This window comes from Marmota flaviventris, chromosome 1 (assembly GCF_047511675.1).
Source record: "Marmota flaviventris isolate mMarFla1 chromosome 1, mMarFla1.hap1, whole genome shotgun sequence".
NCBI lineage: Eukaryota > Metazoa > Chordata > Mammalia > Rodentia > Sciuridae > Marmota > Marmota flaviventris.
Genome location: NC_092498.1, coordinates 49,091,437 through 49,107,626, shown reverse-complemented (window position 1 = coordinate 49,107,626; position 16,190 = coordinate 49,091,437). Strand labels below are relative to the sequence as shown.

The 16,190-nt window shown below is 37.2% G+C and overlaps 1 protein-coding gene across 3 annotated transcripts in view; it reads left to right on the top strand.

The window, feature by feature from the left end:
• Aass (aminoadipate-semialdehyde synthase) overlaps window positions 1-15,934 on the top strand; it is a 61,555-nt gene extending 45,621 nt beyond the window's left edge. For all 3 annotated transcript variants that reach the window (XM_071612814.1, XM_027926447.2, XM_071612813.1), the window contains 5 exons: window positions 8,875-8,970; window positions 10,591-10,706; window positions 11,350-11,438; window positions 11,957-12,133; window positions 13,561-15,934. In XM_071612814.1, the coding sequence (XP_071468915.1) occupies window positions 8,875-8,970; window positions 10,591-10,706; window positions 11,350-11,438; window positions 11,957-12,133; window positions 13,561-13,679 (597 nt within the window). In that variant the 3' untranslated portion in view covers window positions 13,680-15,934. The remainder of the gene's footprint in view (window positions 1-8,874; window positions 8,971-10,590; window positions 10,707-11,349; window positions 11,439-11,956; window positions 12,134-13,560) is intronic.
• The last annotated feature ends 256 nt before the right edge of the window (window positions 15,935-16,190 follow it).

The following is a 16,190-nucleotide window of genomic DNA, read 5'->3' as shown; positions in this document are numbered from 1 at the left end:
CAATTGGAGGAGGGGCAGAGCAGAGCTGCCGCCCGCGCCTGCAAGGTAGGCAGACATGCAACCTGGAGAACAGGCCCAGCGGACTGCCAACGTGGTAGACAGATCACCCCAATTGGAGGAGGAGCACAGCTGCCGCCTGCCCCTGCAAGGGAGACTTTGCAACTATACAAGAGCAATATAAATATATAGGGGGGAAATTCAAGAACACAACAGTTTCACCAAGCAGAAAGAAACACAAGCAGTATGAAAAGACAAGGAAAGAAAGGACCACAAGCAATGCAGGTCAACTCAACCTTAGAAGAGGTAATAGCTGCAGCAGATGGAATGTCAGATAAAGAATTCAGGATATACATGCTTCAGATGATCTGGAGTCTCAAGGAAGACATCAGACAGCAAAATCAGACAATGAAAGATCACTTCAACAATGAATTACATAAACAAATCCAAGAAGCAAAAGATCAACTATACAGGGAGATAGAGGTTATAAAAAACAAACAGAAATCCTAGAAATGCAGGAAGCAATAAACCAACTTAAAAACTCAAATGAGAATACTACCAGCAGAGTAGAACACTTAGAAGATAGAACATCAGACTATGAAGACAAAGTATTTCAACTTGAAAAAAGCATAGACAGCTCAGCAAGACTCTTAAGAAACCATGAGCAGAACATCCAAGAAATATGGGATAACATAAAGAGACCAAACTTAAGAGTCATTGGGATACAGGAAGGTATAGAGGTCCAAACCAAAGGAATGAGCAATCTGTTCAACGAAATAATATGAGAAAACTTCCCAGACTTGAAGAATGAGACAGAATCCCAAATCCTAGAAGCCTACAGGACGCCGAATGTGCAAAATCATAAGAGATCCACACCTAGACACATTATAATGAAGATTCCCAACATACAGAATAAGGAGAGAATTTTAAAAGCTTCAAGATAAAGGAAGCATATTACATTTAGGGGTAAACCAATCAGGATAACAGCTGGTCTTTCAACACAGACTCTGAAAGCTAGAAGATCCTGGAACAACATATTTCAAACGCTGAAAGAAAATGGATTCCAACCAAGAAGCGAAATTAAGCTTCAGGATGGAAGATGAAATTAAAACCTTCCATAATAAACAAAGCTAAAAGAATTTGCAGCTAGAAAACCATCTCTTCAAAACATCCTTGGCAAAACATTACAGGAAGAGGAAATGGAAAATAACAATGAAAACCAACAGTGGGAGGTAGTACAGTAAAGGGAAAAAATAATCAAAGAGGAAAAACAAACCATGTTAAGTAACATAAATAAACAAATATGGCTGGAAGAACAATCCATATCTCAATAATAACCCTAAATGTTAATGGCTTAAACTCACCAATTAAGAGACACAGACTAGTAGAGTGGATAAAAAAAAGATCCAACAATATGCTGCCTACAGGAGACGCATTTCATAGGAAAAGACATAGACTGAAGGTGAAAGGTTGGAAAAATAATATCACTCATATGGTCTTCGGAAACAAGCAGGAGTGTCCATATCATATCAAATAAAATAGATTTCAAGCCAAAGTTAATCAAAAGGGATAAAGAGGGACACTACATACTGCTCAAAGGAACCATACACCAACAAGACATAACAATCATAAATATATATGCTCCAAACAATGGTGCAGCTATGTTCATCAAACAAACTCTTCTCAAGTTCACGAGTCTAATAGACCACCATACAATAATTATGGGAGACTTCAACACATCTCTCTCACCACTGGACAGATCTTCCAAACAAAAGTTGAATAAAGAAACTATAGAACTCAATAATATAATTAATAACCTAGACTTAATTGACATATATAGAATATACCACCCAACATCAAGCAGTTACACATTTTTTTTTCTCAGCAGCACATGGATCCTTCTCAAAAACAGATCATATAGTATGTCACAGGGCAACTCTTAGACATTATAAAGGAGTAGAGATAATACCATGCATCTTATCTGATCATAATGGAATGAAACTGGAAATCAACGATAAAAGAAGGAAGGAAAAATCATGCATCACTTGGAGAATGAACAATAGGTTACTGAATGGTCAATGGGTTATAGAAGACATCAAGGAGGAAATTAAAAAATTCTTAGAGATAAATGAAAACACAGACACAACATATCAGAATCTATGGGACACAATGAAAGCAGTTCTAAGAGGAAAATTCATTGCCTGGAGTTCATTGCTTTAAAAAAGGAAAAACCAACAAGCAAATGATCTCACACTTCATCTTAAAATCCTAGAAAAAGAAGAGCAAAACAGCAGCAAAAGAAGTAGAAGGCAAGAAATAATTAAAATCAAAGCTGAAATTAATGAAATCGAAACAAAAGAAACAATTGAAAAAATTGACAAAACGAAAAGTTGGTTCTTTGAAAAAATAAATAAGATTGACACACCCTTAGAAATGCTAACGAAGAGAAAAAGAGAGAGAACTCAAATTACTAGCATATGGGATGAAAAAGGCAATATCACAACAGACACTTCAGAAATACAGAAGATAATTAGAAATTATTTTGAATCCTTATACTCCAATAAAATAGAAGATAATGAAGGCATCGATAAATTTCTTAAGTCATATGATCTACCCAGATTGAGTCAGGAGGATATAGACAAACTAAACAGACCAATATCAATTGAGGAAATAGAAGAAGCCATCAAAAGATTACCAACTAAGAAAATCCCAGGACCGGATGGGTATACAGCAGAGTTTTACAAAACCTTTAAAGAAGAATTAATACCAATACTTTTCAAGCTATTCCAGGAAAGAGAAAAAGAGGGAGAACTTCCAAATTCATTCTATGAGGCCAACATCACCCTGATTCCTAAACCAGACAAAGATACTTCAAAGAAAGAAAACTACAGACCAATATCTCTAATGAATCTAGATGCAAAAATCCTCAATAAAATTCTGGTGAATCATATACAAAAACATATCAAAAAAATTGTGCACCATGATCAAGTAGGATTCATCTCTGGGATGCAAGGCTGGTTCAATATACGGAAATCAATAAATGTTATTCACCACATCAATAGACTTAAAGATAAGAACCATATGATCATCTCGATAGATGCAGAAAAAGCATTCGACAAAGTACAGCATCCCTTTATGTTCAAAACTCTAGAAAAACTAGGGATAACAGGAACATACCTCAATATTGTAAAAGCAATCTATGCTAAGCCTCAGGCTAGCATCATTCTAAATGGAGAAAAATTGAAGGCATTCCCTCTAAAATCTGGAACAAGACAGGGATGCCCTCTCTCACCACTTCTGTTCAACATAGTTCTCGAAACACTGGCCAGAGCAATTAGACAGACGAAAGAAATTAAAGGCATCAAAATAGGAAAAGAAGAACTTAAATTATCACTATTTGCAGAGACATGATTCTATACCTAGCAGACCCAAAAGGGTCTACAAAGAAACTATTAGAGCTAATAAATGAATTCAGCAAAGTGGCAGGATATAAAATCAACACGCATAAATCAAAGGAATTCCTGTATATCAGCGACAAATCCTCTGAAATGGAAATGAGGACAACCACTCCATTCACAATATCCTCAAAAAAAATAAAATACTTGGGAATCAACCTAACAAAAGAGTTGAAAGACTTATACAATGAAAACTACAGAACCCTAAAGAGAGAAATAGAAGAAGATCTTAGAAGATGGAAAAATATTCCCTGTTCATGGATAGGCAGAACTAATATCATCAAAATGGCGATATTACCAAAAGTTCTCTATAGGTTTAATGCAATGCCAATCAAAATCCCAACGGCATTTCTTGTAGAAATAGATAAAGCAATCATGAAATTCATATGGAAAAACAAAAGACCCCGAATAGCAAAAATAACTCTAAGCAGGAAGTGTGAATCAGGCGGTACAGCGATACCAGACTTCAAACTATACTACAGAGCAATAGTAACAAAAACAGCATGGTACTGGTACCAAAACAGGTGGGTGGACCAATGGTACAGAATAGAGGACACAGAAACCAATCCACAATATTATAACTATCTTATATTTGATAAAGGGGCTAAAAGCATGCAATGGAGGAAGGATAGCATCTTCGACAAATGGTGCTGGGAAAACTGGAAATCCATATGCAACAAAATGAAACTGAATCCCTTTCTCTCGCCATGCACAAAAGTTAACTCAAAATGGATCAAGGAGCTTGATATCAAATCAGATACATGGTGTCTGATAGAAGAAAAAGTTGGCTACGATCTACATACTGTGGGGTCGGGCTCCAAATTCGTTAATAGGATGCCCATAGCACAAGAGTTAATAACTAGAATCAACAAATGGGACTTACTCAAACTAAAAAGTTTTTTTCTCAGCAAAAGAAACAATAAGAGAGGTAAATAGGGAGCCTACATCATGGGAACAAATCTTTACTCCTCACACTTCAGATAGAGCCCTAATATCCAGAGTATACAAAGAACTCAAAAAATTAAACAATAAGAAAACAAATAACCCAATCAACAAATGGGCCAAGGACCTGAACAGACACTTCTCAGAGGAGGACATACAATCAATCAACAAGTACATGAAAAAATGCTCACCATCACTAGCAGTCAGAGAAATGCAAATCAAAACCACCCTAAGATACCATCTCACTCCAGTAAGATTGGCAGCCATTATGAAGTCAAACAACAACAAGTGCTGGCGAGGATGTGGGGAAAAGGGTACACTTGTACATTGCTGGTGGGACTGCAAATTGGTGCAGCCAATTTGGAAAGCAGTATGGAGATTTCTTGGAAAGCTGGGAATGGAACCACCATTTGACCCAGCTATTCCCCTTCTCGGTCTATTCCCTAAAGACCTAAAAAAGAGCATACTACAGGGACACTGCTACATCGATGTTCATAGCAGCACAATTCACAATAGCTAGACTGTGGAACCAACCTAGATGCCCTTCAATAGACGAATGGATAAAAAAAAATGTGGCATTTATACACAATGGGTATTACTCTGCATTAAAAAATGACAAAATCATAGAATTTGCAGGGAAATGGATGGCATTAGAGCAGATTATGCTAAGTGAAGCTAGCCAATCCCTAAAAAACAAATGCCAAATGTCTTCTTTGATATAAGGAGAGTAACTAAGAACAGAGTAGGGAGGAAGAGCATGAGAAGAAGATTAACATTAAACAGGGATGAGAGGTGGGAGGGAAAGGGAGAGAGAAGGGAAATTGCATGGAAATGGAAGGAAACCCTCAGGGTTATACAAAATTACATACAAGAGGAAGTGAGGGGAAAGGGAAAAAAATAACAAGGGGGAGAAATGAATTACAGTAGATGAGGTAGAGAGAGAAGAGGGGAGGGGAGGGGAGGGGGGATAGTAGAGGATAGGAAAGGCAGCAGAATACAACAGACACTAGTATGGCAATATGTAAATCTGTGGATGTGTAACCGATGTGATTCTGCAATCTGTATACGGGGTAAAAATGGGAGTTCATAACCCACTTGAATCAAAGTGTGAAATATGATATATCAAGAACTATGTAATGTTTTGAACCACCAACAATTAAAAAAAATAAATGTCCGTCACCTATTTATTGATCACAAAAGAGCAGTTGCATCGTACCTACATAGTAGCTGCTCAATAAATTGCTTGGATCAATTGGATCCAATTGGATCAGGATAAGCGCTGTAATAGTTTCCTAGCATATTTCCATAAATTGAATCACTTAAAATAACAGAAATTTATTCTGTTACTGTTCAGGAAGCCAGATGTCTGAAATCAAGGTGTGTGCAGGGTTGGCCCCTTCCTGGAGGTTTGGCATGTGGTCATATCATTCCCTCTCTGCCTCTGTCTTCATGCCATCCTCAGTATTCTCTCGTCTCCTCCTTCAGATACCAGCCATTGGATTTCGGGCCCATCCTAAAACCAGGTTGATTTTATATTGAGATCCTTAACTTATTACATCTGCTGGTATCCAAAATAAACTGATATTCAGAGCTCTGTGTGGCCATGAACTTGGGAGCTTCATCCTTTTATCTGTTGCTTTGCATCCGTAGTTCAACTTCTCCCCCATTCTGTCCCCTTCCAACACCCTCCTGGCCACTCTGCTGCCTGAGGATCCTGGTGACCATTGTTATTCTTTATCTGTGCATATTTAATATTTGATATTTTTTAAAAAAGGATTTCACATATAAGTGAGATCATACAGTGTTTTTCTTTTTTGTCTGGCTCATTCACCTAGCATAATGTCTGCCAGGTTCATACTCCTATTTATTTATTTATTATTATTTTTTTGTGTTCTCAGGATTGAACTGAGGGCCTTGTGCATACTAGTTGAGCACCTTACCACTTGAGCTACACGCACAGCCTCTATTTATTTATTTATTTTTTAAAGAAAAGATAACCATTTTATTTCTTACTTGTTGGAGCATCTATTGGTTTTATGTCTCCCAATATTTACTTCCTAGCATGTTAGTTTTGTTTATATGTGTATTTTTATTGTCTCCCCCAAAAGATTATAAGCTCCCAGAGGGCAGGGTGGCAGTCATACTCTGATGTGCTCATTGTCCAAAGTTAAACAAGATGTCAGTGATAATGTCCTAAGAGACCAAAAAGCCCTGGCTTCCCAACAAGCCTGTAGGCACAGCAGAAATTCTTGTGTGAACTAGTCATGCCATCCCCTGCTCTGGAAGATTTCTTGATCTGTTTTTCTTTGATTAGTTCTATGTGGTAGTACCATTTTTGGAGGTGGAGTCCAGGAGTTAGAATTTCTGGAGAGCTTTCAGTATAGTCTTTTGCTAAACATGCAGAGTTAGGAATAAAGGATCTTAATAGATTTAAGTATTGACTAAAACCCTCAATGTGTTTGAATGAGAGCTAAGTCCATGGAACCCCTGACCATGGAAGATGTTGCAGTGTTTGTCTTGAGGACTGCCCTGAGCAAGCTATGGTAACCTTCAGCAACCCAAATATACTCTCTAGGGCTGGAGATGAGACGCTGTCATTCAGATATGACAGGGAGGCCTTGGTGACATCCTCTGCCTGCCTGTCACCTGCTGTCCTTCCAGACCCAGTGTGATAACACCTTTCTCTGGGATCTTCCTAACTCCTTGCCCTTGAGCCACCCCTTTCTCGTTTATGCCAATTTCTGCTCCTTTGTGCTCCCATAACTGTGTCCACCTCTGTCATAGCACCAATAATATTCTATGGTAGCTTGGTCATCAGTGGTCACTTATATCAATAATCACTATTTGTTTGCCAGGCATCATTTTTTCTGTCTTATCTGACCCTCTGCTGGTCCACAGTTTCTTCATGGATAGGAATTAAGTTTTTCATCTCTGACGCTTCAGCCCCTGCAATGTGCCAGCAGTTTTGCTCAGTGTTTATTGAAGACAGTCTATAAAGTAGCTTCATTTCTGGAGGTCTCCATAAAACTATTCCTGGGGCTGGGGATGTGGTTCAGTGGGAGAACTCTTGTCCAGCATGCATGAAGCCCTGGGTTCAATCCCAGAACTGCAAAAATAAAAACAAAACAAAACCTATATTTCTGATATTAAGAAATCCTTAGTACCTGTCAGATCATTGAAGCAAACTTGCATGTTCCTTTTTTTGTTTTGTTTTTCCTCTTTGAATAGCTAGAATATTACAACCTTGCAGAAATATGAAAATTACCAGTTGACCGCACTTTTAATGATGAGATCTCTGATGGCTACCAGGAACTATTATTTATATTAAAAACTTTGTTGCTTCCCAACATTACTTTCCTCTCTCTTTATCCTTGAGCTGTTATTGGAGCAGCTACTGAGTTCCCTGTTTCAGGCCTCACATTCCCCCCTTATTTGCACACAGAACAAGACCTTTTTTTTTTTGTTGTTGTTGTTGTTTGTTTGACCTAATATGTCAATCAAAAATATTATTCTGTCATTTGCTCTCCTTTAGCAGAGTGAAATGCTGGAATGTAGGAAAATGGTGTGAGGGTGTGAGAATAAAGGGTATACACTCAGTAATATATTGTGATGATATAATAAATATAATTAAATATAATTTCCTGCTTTCTATGCCTATGGTCCAGATGAACAGACACAGAATAACGTATTAATTGCCACAGTGGAGGTAGTACAAAGACTATGGAATTCAGGGAAGGGAATACCCACTCACTTGGGGTTTCAGAGTTGGATCCAAGGGAAGAGCAGGAATTCCACAGGTGAAGAGAGGTGGTTAACATGTTGCAGACCCAGGAGCTACAGGTGCAGAAGAGCCCAGATGTTTAGGGATGGTTAGAGATGGAGAGTCAGGCTTCAGGGACACATTGTGATGAGTTTTATATAATATACCAAGGACTTCAGATGTAACCTGAAGGACATATGCAGAACTTTAATGTGAGTGGTGGTATTATCATATCCACATTTTAGAAACTTCGATTCTCAACCTTTCTTCCTTTGCCCTATATGCTTTAGGGTAGTAGTTCTTAATCAGTAGAATGGATTATGTGCTTTGGAGAATATTCCCATAAGTTACTTCTTCCATGATAAGGAAGAGCAAAACTGACTGTTCTGTTAAATGACAGTCTGCTGAACTGAATCTATCTATATATTGTACATGGAAATTTGCCCTTATGCTGTCCGAAAATACCACTCACATAGTCATGGAAACAGAAATAAAGGCCCAAGTTTTGCAAGGTATTTTATATAAATGAGTAGAATTTTTATGACACTACTGATTGGTTTGAGCTTGGAGGTTATTGTATTCATATCAGCAATACAAATGACTATTTTCAGTCTGTTTTCTAAATTAATTACAAAGATAGATCCTCTTTTCAAAAAATCTTGAAAGTTGTTTTCTTATAAGAGAAAAATTTCTTATGCTGATTACTAATTCTTGTTTCAGGGATATTCCAAAGCTCTGAATGGATTTGTAAAACTGGGTCTGATCAACAGAGAAGAATATCCTGCTCTTCGACCTGAGGCCAACCCTCTCACCTGGGTAAGTCACTTGGGAATTGTGTGCTGTCTGCTGCTCTTCAGAAAAGTCTTCTGAAATGATCAGATGTGCAGTTGACAGCTGAAGTAGGAAGAAAAATCCTTGCCCTAAAGGTCTCCTTCTGTTCACCACTACTGAAGGATGGAGAAGGCCAGGGATTGACACACCAAGCCTATTTTCCATGTTAGCTTGTACCATTGGATCACTCCTCCAAGCTCTGAAAATAGACCTACTTGTTCTCTGCTTTGGGCTCTGAGATCCTCCAACTGTATAATGGTAGCAGGAGTCACTTGGGCCCTTGAATATGATAATCCAGAAGAGATGCTGTTGTATCACAGATTTTTAGACTCCTAACCCCTAATCCCTCCAATCCTCTCACTTGGCCATTCATAACCATGACTAATTTGAGTTTTAGTTACTCAGTTTATGTCCATATCTTTGATCTTAGAGTTGGAAGGGACTTTGGAGGCGTGGAACTGAATGTAAAGTGTTAGCTTGTTACCAGCTGATCATTCAATTTACACGAATGTGCCCATATTTCAGCAGAGATGCCAACAGAAATGTACCACAGGGGAAGAGGACCAAAGTTTTCAATGTAGTAATTTTGTGCGTCTGTAAACCTTTCAATTAAAGTTTTACCTATCATAAATTTACCTGTTGGATAGTAATGAGTAAATATCTTTAGAGAGAAACTGTGTTTGAGGCAGCTAGGTTGCAGAGGGTGGTGCAGGCATTCTTAGGGTGGATCCAGTATGTTGATCACTGTAGTCTAGAACAGCGGTTTACACACGTTTTTTTTTTTGGTAAAGGATTAGACTGTAAAAATTTTTGACTTTATGGGCTAGATGATAGTCTCTGTGGAACCATTCAGTTCTGCCATGGGCAACACATAAATCAATGGGCATGACTGTGTTCTAATAAAATTCTTATTTATTAAACATGTGATGAGCCCCATTTGGCTTGTGAACCAACTTTTTGACCCCCGATTTAAAACATGACTTTCCCTTTGGGAGCCTGGTAAAAGTTTTGTTTAGAAAGTAGAAAAAGCTGTGGCCACTGAGATCTTTTTTTATACCTGCTAGTTCTTTCTCATCTCTTGAACCTACAGAAGCACTCTGGTTGCTATTGGCAACCACAGAGCCAAGTCCCTTCCGCTTTATCCTGGCCAAAATTGACTGCTGGAGGTTGGGGAAGAGTGGGCGAAAAATGTGATGGAGAGGATATATGAAAGCTGGAAATATGCTGGCATTTCCTTTACTTAGTATTGAGTGTTTACCACTGAAATATCATTCTGGAATACCATGCATAGATGTGTAGGGGTGCAGATGCATGCACATTGCTGTTTCTAACTTAAAAATTTGAAGTACCTTTGAGTTCAATGTCTTAATAGGATAATTTCTCAGCTCATTTTATCAGGAACTTATATTTTTATCTTTTTTCCTCATTTAAAAATTTTTTTCTAATTATGCATGACAATAGAATGCACTTTGACACATCATGTATTAATGGAGTAAAACTTCTCATTCTTCTGGTTGTGCATGATGTAGAATCACACTGGTTGTGTAGTCATGTATACATGTAGGATGATATTGTTAGATTCATTATCTTTATTTTTCTAATCAGAAACAACTCCTCTGTGACCTAGTTGGGATTTCACGCTCTTCCACGTGTGATATGCTTAAGGAAGCTGTCCTCAAGAAACTGGGAGGGGACAAAAGTCAGCTGGAGGCTGCTGAATGGTAGGCACTCCCCATTCAAGTTAGAGCAAAATATATTGGACCAATGATTACTTGGTCCTTTCTAGTCAAAGAAAGGTAAAGATACAACCGAGCATTTTGCATCTGCCTTGGGTTAACTAACTGCTCTAATGTTGGTCCGCTGTGGAGAGATTACTGCATGTTCATATGAAGATAAAAAGTAGGTGAATAGAAGAACTCACTGACACTAAAATTTGGAAAATATTCATTTTGAAAAATTTCTCATTCATTCCTGAATAAAGTGGTACAATTTTGCTTTCCTGTAGGAGATTCTCTGAGTATCCCCCCAATACTTTAAAATGTTTATTCACATAACTGCTGTGCGTTATGCACGTACACTTAAAGTGGAGCAGCTAATCTGTAATCTCACAAAAAGCTTTTTTACAATGTGGATTTACAATGCATTATTTCTGCTCTGCTGCAAGGAGCAATCTCTGGGGTAGTCTGGGGAGGACTCCAAAAGGTTAAAACATCATCATTTTATAATTTAGGAGAGATCTAGAACTTGGGCAGTTACCTTGCAATTCTGTCCTTTTGAGATAAAATTTGTGACTCTCTGTTCTGCTTCCCAAATAAGAACATGTATAGGGCTTGAATTAAAGCAGCCACTTCTTGTACTTTTCAGGTTGGGCTTACTTGGGGATGATCAAGTCCCCCAGGCTGACTCCATTGTGGACGCCCTCTCCAAGCATTTGGCCTTGAAGCTCTCCTATGGTACTCTGTGGGGGTCATAGAGAAGTATCCCTAAGGACAAGTCATACAATAGAATTAGAGGAGTAGATTGGCAGGCTGGAACCAAGCAGTAGAAATAGGGAGATGGGATGTGAGGGAAAGGACACTTGAGCTGTTTTTCCAGAGTGTGAGGATTTTTAGGTAAGAATGAACTTAAATACTGTGGGAAAGGAAACAAAAATAGCTTTACTATAACTTATTAGGAAATGCTTAAGGAGCATTTTTGGAATTGTGTATGTGGCCTCTACAGCACTGTCCTTGTGACTGCAAAGCCAGTGATCATGACTTCAACAAAAGAACATGATTAATTTCCTTGAGTTTTTTTTTTTCTTGGTTTTGGGTCTGAAAAACAGAAGGATAATGGTCTAATGACCATATGCAATGGGAAGGAAAGTTTGTGAGAGGTCAAGGGGTCAGGCAGGAAATGAGACATAATATTTGAGTTATAATGAGTTATTTGAGTTATAGTGGCATTTTTAAATGTCTGTATTTATTTTAAGGCCCTGAGGAAAAAGACATGATTGTGATGAGAGACAGCTTTGGAATCAGACATCCTTCTGGACATTTAGAAAATAAAACTATTGATCTTGTGGTTTATGGAGACTTCAATGGCTTTTCAGCAATGGCAAAAACTGTGGGGTTACCCACTGCCATGGCAGCCAAAATGTTGCTTAATGGTAAGTTCTGTTCACTTAAGGGCTGATTCTGTCTTCATATCACCTTCAAGTCATTCAGTGCTGGACATCAGATAATTACTCTTGAGCATAACACTGGCATTGACTGAAAGTGAGCTATCTGAGAAGATCCCTTACTGGGAGGTCACCATGTGGAGAGGGAAGAGTATAGGCTTTGGAGTAAGACCTAATTTCCACCCAGCCCAGTCATAAGATAGTTGTGATGGGTTATCATTTACTCAGCACCTCTGAGTACTTTCCTCATCTTGAAAGTGGGTATTGCTATCCCTAATTCATAAGGCTATTGTCACGTTTGAGTGAAATAACATATCAAGTTCCTGCAACATACAGGGACCCACAAGGGAATGTTAATTTCCTTCCTTTATGAACCATAGTTTATTAACTTTGTATTTCAGCATGTAGTCTGTACCTAGTATTTAAGATTATGGATGCTTCTTGATTTACCACAGGCTTTCATCCTGATGCACTCATTGTATGTTGAAAATGTCTTAAGTTGAAAATGCGTCGACTACACCTAACCTAATGAACATCAACTTAGCAACTCAGTTTACTGTAGAGTATCAGGTATTCACTCTGGAGATCTCATGGCTGACAGGGAGCTGTAGCTGGCTGCTGCTGCCCAGCATTGCATGAGAGCATCATATGGCATATCACTAGCCTGAGAAAAGATAAAGATCCTAAGTATTATTTATATCACATGTGTCTATTCCATATAAATGCATTGATTTATATTGAACACACCATGATAACGTTGAAAATCCCAATATGTCAAACCACCTGAAATCTGGAACCCTCTATAAATGAATTCAAATTTTAACTCTCCACTTTCCCCTTATGATCACGTGTACATTCAATAAGCATTACCTCTGAATATTATTAAGCATTACCTCTGAATATGATACTCCATTTGGCCTGTATGAAAGAAGGAAGGGAGTGAAAAACATCAATATGTGTAAATGTGAAATAATGAGCAAACATATCTACAAATCATATCAGATAATGTCAAATTAAACTACTCACTTGGTCTTTGAGGAACCACAGTGAAGAAGCCATAAAGGCTAGGGTCATCATGGAAGTTATGAAAAGTGCCCAGACTTACTGTTTCAGCCATCCTAACAGGTACTAGTGGTCAAATAATCAGATTGGTTTCTGTTCATTCTGGCAGGAATTAATGCAGTTAATGACACTGAGTTCAGCTATGTTTTCAATCCAAAATTCGTCCCTTTTTCTTACAGTGACTTGACAAAGTAATAGTCTAGCAGGGAACATATAAGCAGCTGTTTTAATGTCAGGCTTCTGACCATCTATTATGCTGAGATTATTGCTGGGGTGATACCTTCCCTTTTGCTGGGGAAATTAACTTTTAGCACCATCCTTGAAATGATAATCACACTTTTATTTTCTTCCAGGTGAAATTGAAGCCAAAGGCCTGATGGGGCCCTTCTCAAAGGAGATCTATGGGCCCATTTTGGAGCGGATTAAAGCGGAAGGCATTATATATACTACACAGAGCACAATCAAGCTATAATTGGGAATTTTATTATTTTTATCTTCCCAAACAACACAACTCTCAACGTTTGTGTGATAAATATGATTGTTAATATGCTATTTCATAAAGTATAAAGCATGATATATTTTGATTAAGTTAATACAATGGCTTTTGAAATGCAAATCTCTATTTTAAAATGAAATTTTTTAGAATAGGAGAATGTTTGTCATTACCAGAGAAATTTAGTAATTCTATCATGTACTTTTTCATATATATATATGTAAAAGTGATAATCATCATATATTAATTTATTATGCTTCTTTTTTCTTATAAGAACATATTTTCCTATAATCAGCAAATGAAGTTTTACTGTTTTAATCAGAAAAATTTCTCATATACTTATATTTTTATATTTTAAAGTGATTGTTAGATATCTACAAACCTTTTCAAAAATGTTATTTTATGCCTTTTTTTGTAAAGTTATCATTTATTCAGTGAATGCTATTTTTAATTGCTTTCTCTGGAGCGTTTGGAAAAGGAAATAGATGAGATTTAATCACAATCCACATTGATACCTTCATTAGGGACAGAAAAATTATTTAACAAAATCCAGTACCCTTTAATAATAAACACACACACATACTAGTAATAGTAGAGCACTACCTGATAAAATACATTTATGAAAACGGCTTGTATCATGCTTAATGATGAAAGACTGAATGATTTCCCCCTAAAATCAGAAATCAGACAAGGATGTTTACTCTTGCCACTACTATTCAACCTATACTGGAGGGTCGAGCCAGGGCAATTTAGACAAGATAATAAATAAAAGACATCTACATGGTAAAAGAAGAAGGAAGCTCTATTTGCAGATGATATAATCTCAGGCATAGAAATCTAAAAGTAATTCAGAGAAAATCCAAAGACTGACTTACAACAAAACAAAACATTAGCATTAATAAATGAATTCGGCAGAGCTGCAGGATACAAGAATAAAATGCACAAATTGATGGTTTCTATAAAGTATCAATGAATGAACTAAAAATGATGATAAGGAAACCATTTTCAACAGCATCAAAAAGAATAAAGTAGCAATAGAGTTGAGGGTCCAGAAATGATGCCTACATTTTGATTTTTGAAAAAGGTGCTAAGATTATTTAATAGGGAAAAGATATTTTTTCATCAAATGGTGATTAGAAACATGGATTTCTACTTGCAAATGATGAAGTTAGATCTCTTCCTCCTACACCCCCCACACAAACTGAGTAAACATGGACTTAAGACCTATGTATTAAGAGCTACCTCAATAAAAGTCTTAGAAGAAAACAGGCATAAATATTCATGATTTTAGTTAGCAATGGCTTCTTAATAACACCAAAACACAAGCAAAGAAAAAAAAAAAGATAAATTGGGCAGAATGAAAGTTATTTAAAACTCTTTTGCCTCCAAGGACACTATCAAGAAAGCAAAATGACAACACTCAGAACAAGAGAAAAAAAATTATAAATCGCTTATCAGCCAAGGGAGGAACATGTAGCCAGACTATAAAGAACTGTATGACTCAATAACAAAAAGACAAATAGACTAATTTATAATGAACAAAAGAATTGAATTGATGGTTCTTCAAAGAAATATAAAGGATCAATAGCTACATTAAATATGCTTAACATCATGAGTTATCAGAAGATACCACTGGAATCCACAATGAGATACCATGTTGAAGCCACTAGAATAGCTATACCAAAAAAAAAAAAAAAAAAAGAACAAGTGTTGGCGTGGACACCAAGACATTGGAGCACTCAGCTCTGCTGGTGGATAACCAAGAGAAGTGAAAACATATGTCCACACAAAATCTTGTAGGCAAATGTGCCCAGCAGCATTATTCATAATGGCCCCAAATTGGAGCAAGTCTAAAGTTCAACAAAGTAAACAAATAAACAAAATGTGGTATGTCTATACAATGGAAAAAATACCCAGTATTTGAATGAAGTAATCAAGTACTGATACATGATACAGCCTGAATGAACATTGAAAACATGCAAAGTGAAGGAAGGCAGAAACAAGAGCCCATATATGGTGTGGTTTCATTTATATGAAATGATCAGAATATGCAAATCTATATATAGTGAAAGTAGAGTAGTGCTTACCTATTGCTGGGGGATTGGGAGAAAAATGGAGGGGATGCTAACAAAGTATAGGGTTTTCTTTTGGGGTAATGAAAATGCTGGAGAGTTGATTGTGGTAATGGTGGCACAACTCTGAATTTACTAAGACCCACTGAACTGTACACTTTGTGTGAGCTGTATGATATGTAAATTATATCTTAAATTGTTATAAGACTACATATCAAATAAATTTATTTGCTCCTTGTGGGAAATTCTCTTGCCTTTAGAGATATAAATCAATCACCTGTTTCACTGTTATAGACTGTGCTCACATCCCCATATATAGAACAAACTGATTCTGCCTTTACAGTAAGCAGGTTCTATACAGGGAGGGGACATATGACAACCAAATGTCTCCTGAGCTATGTGAGGATCAAAATTGATT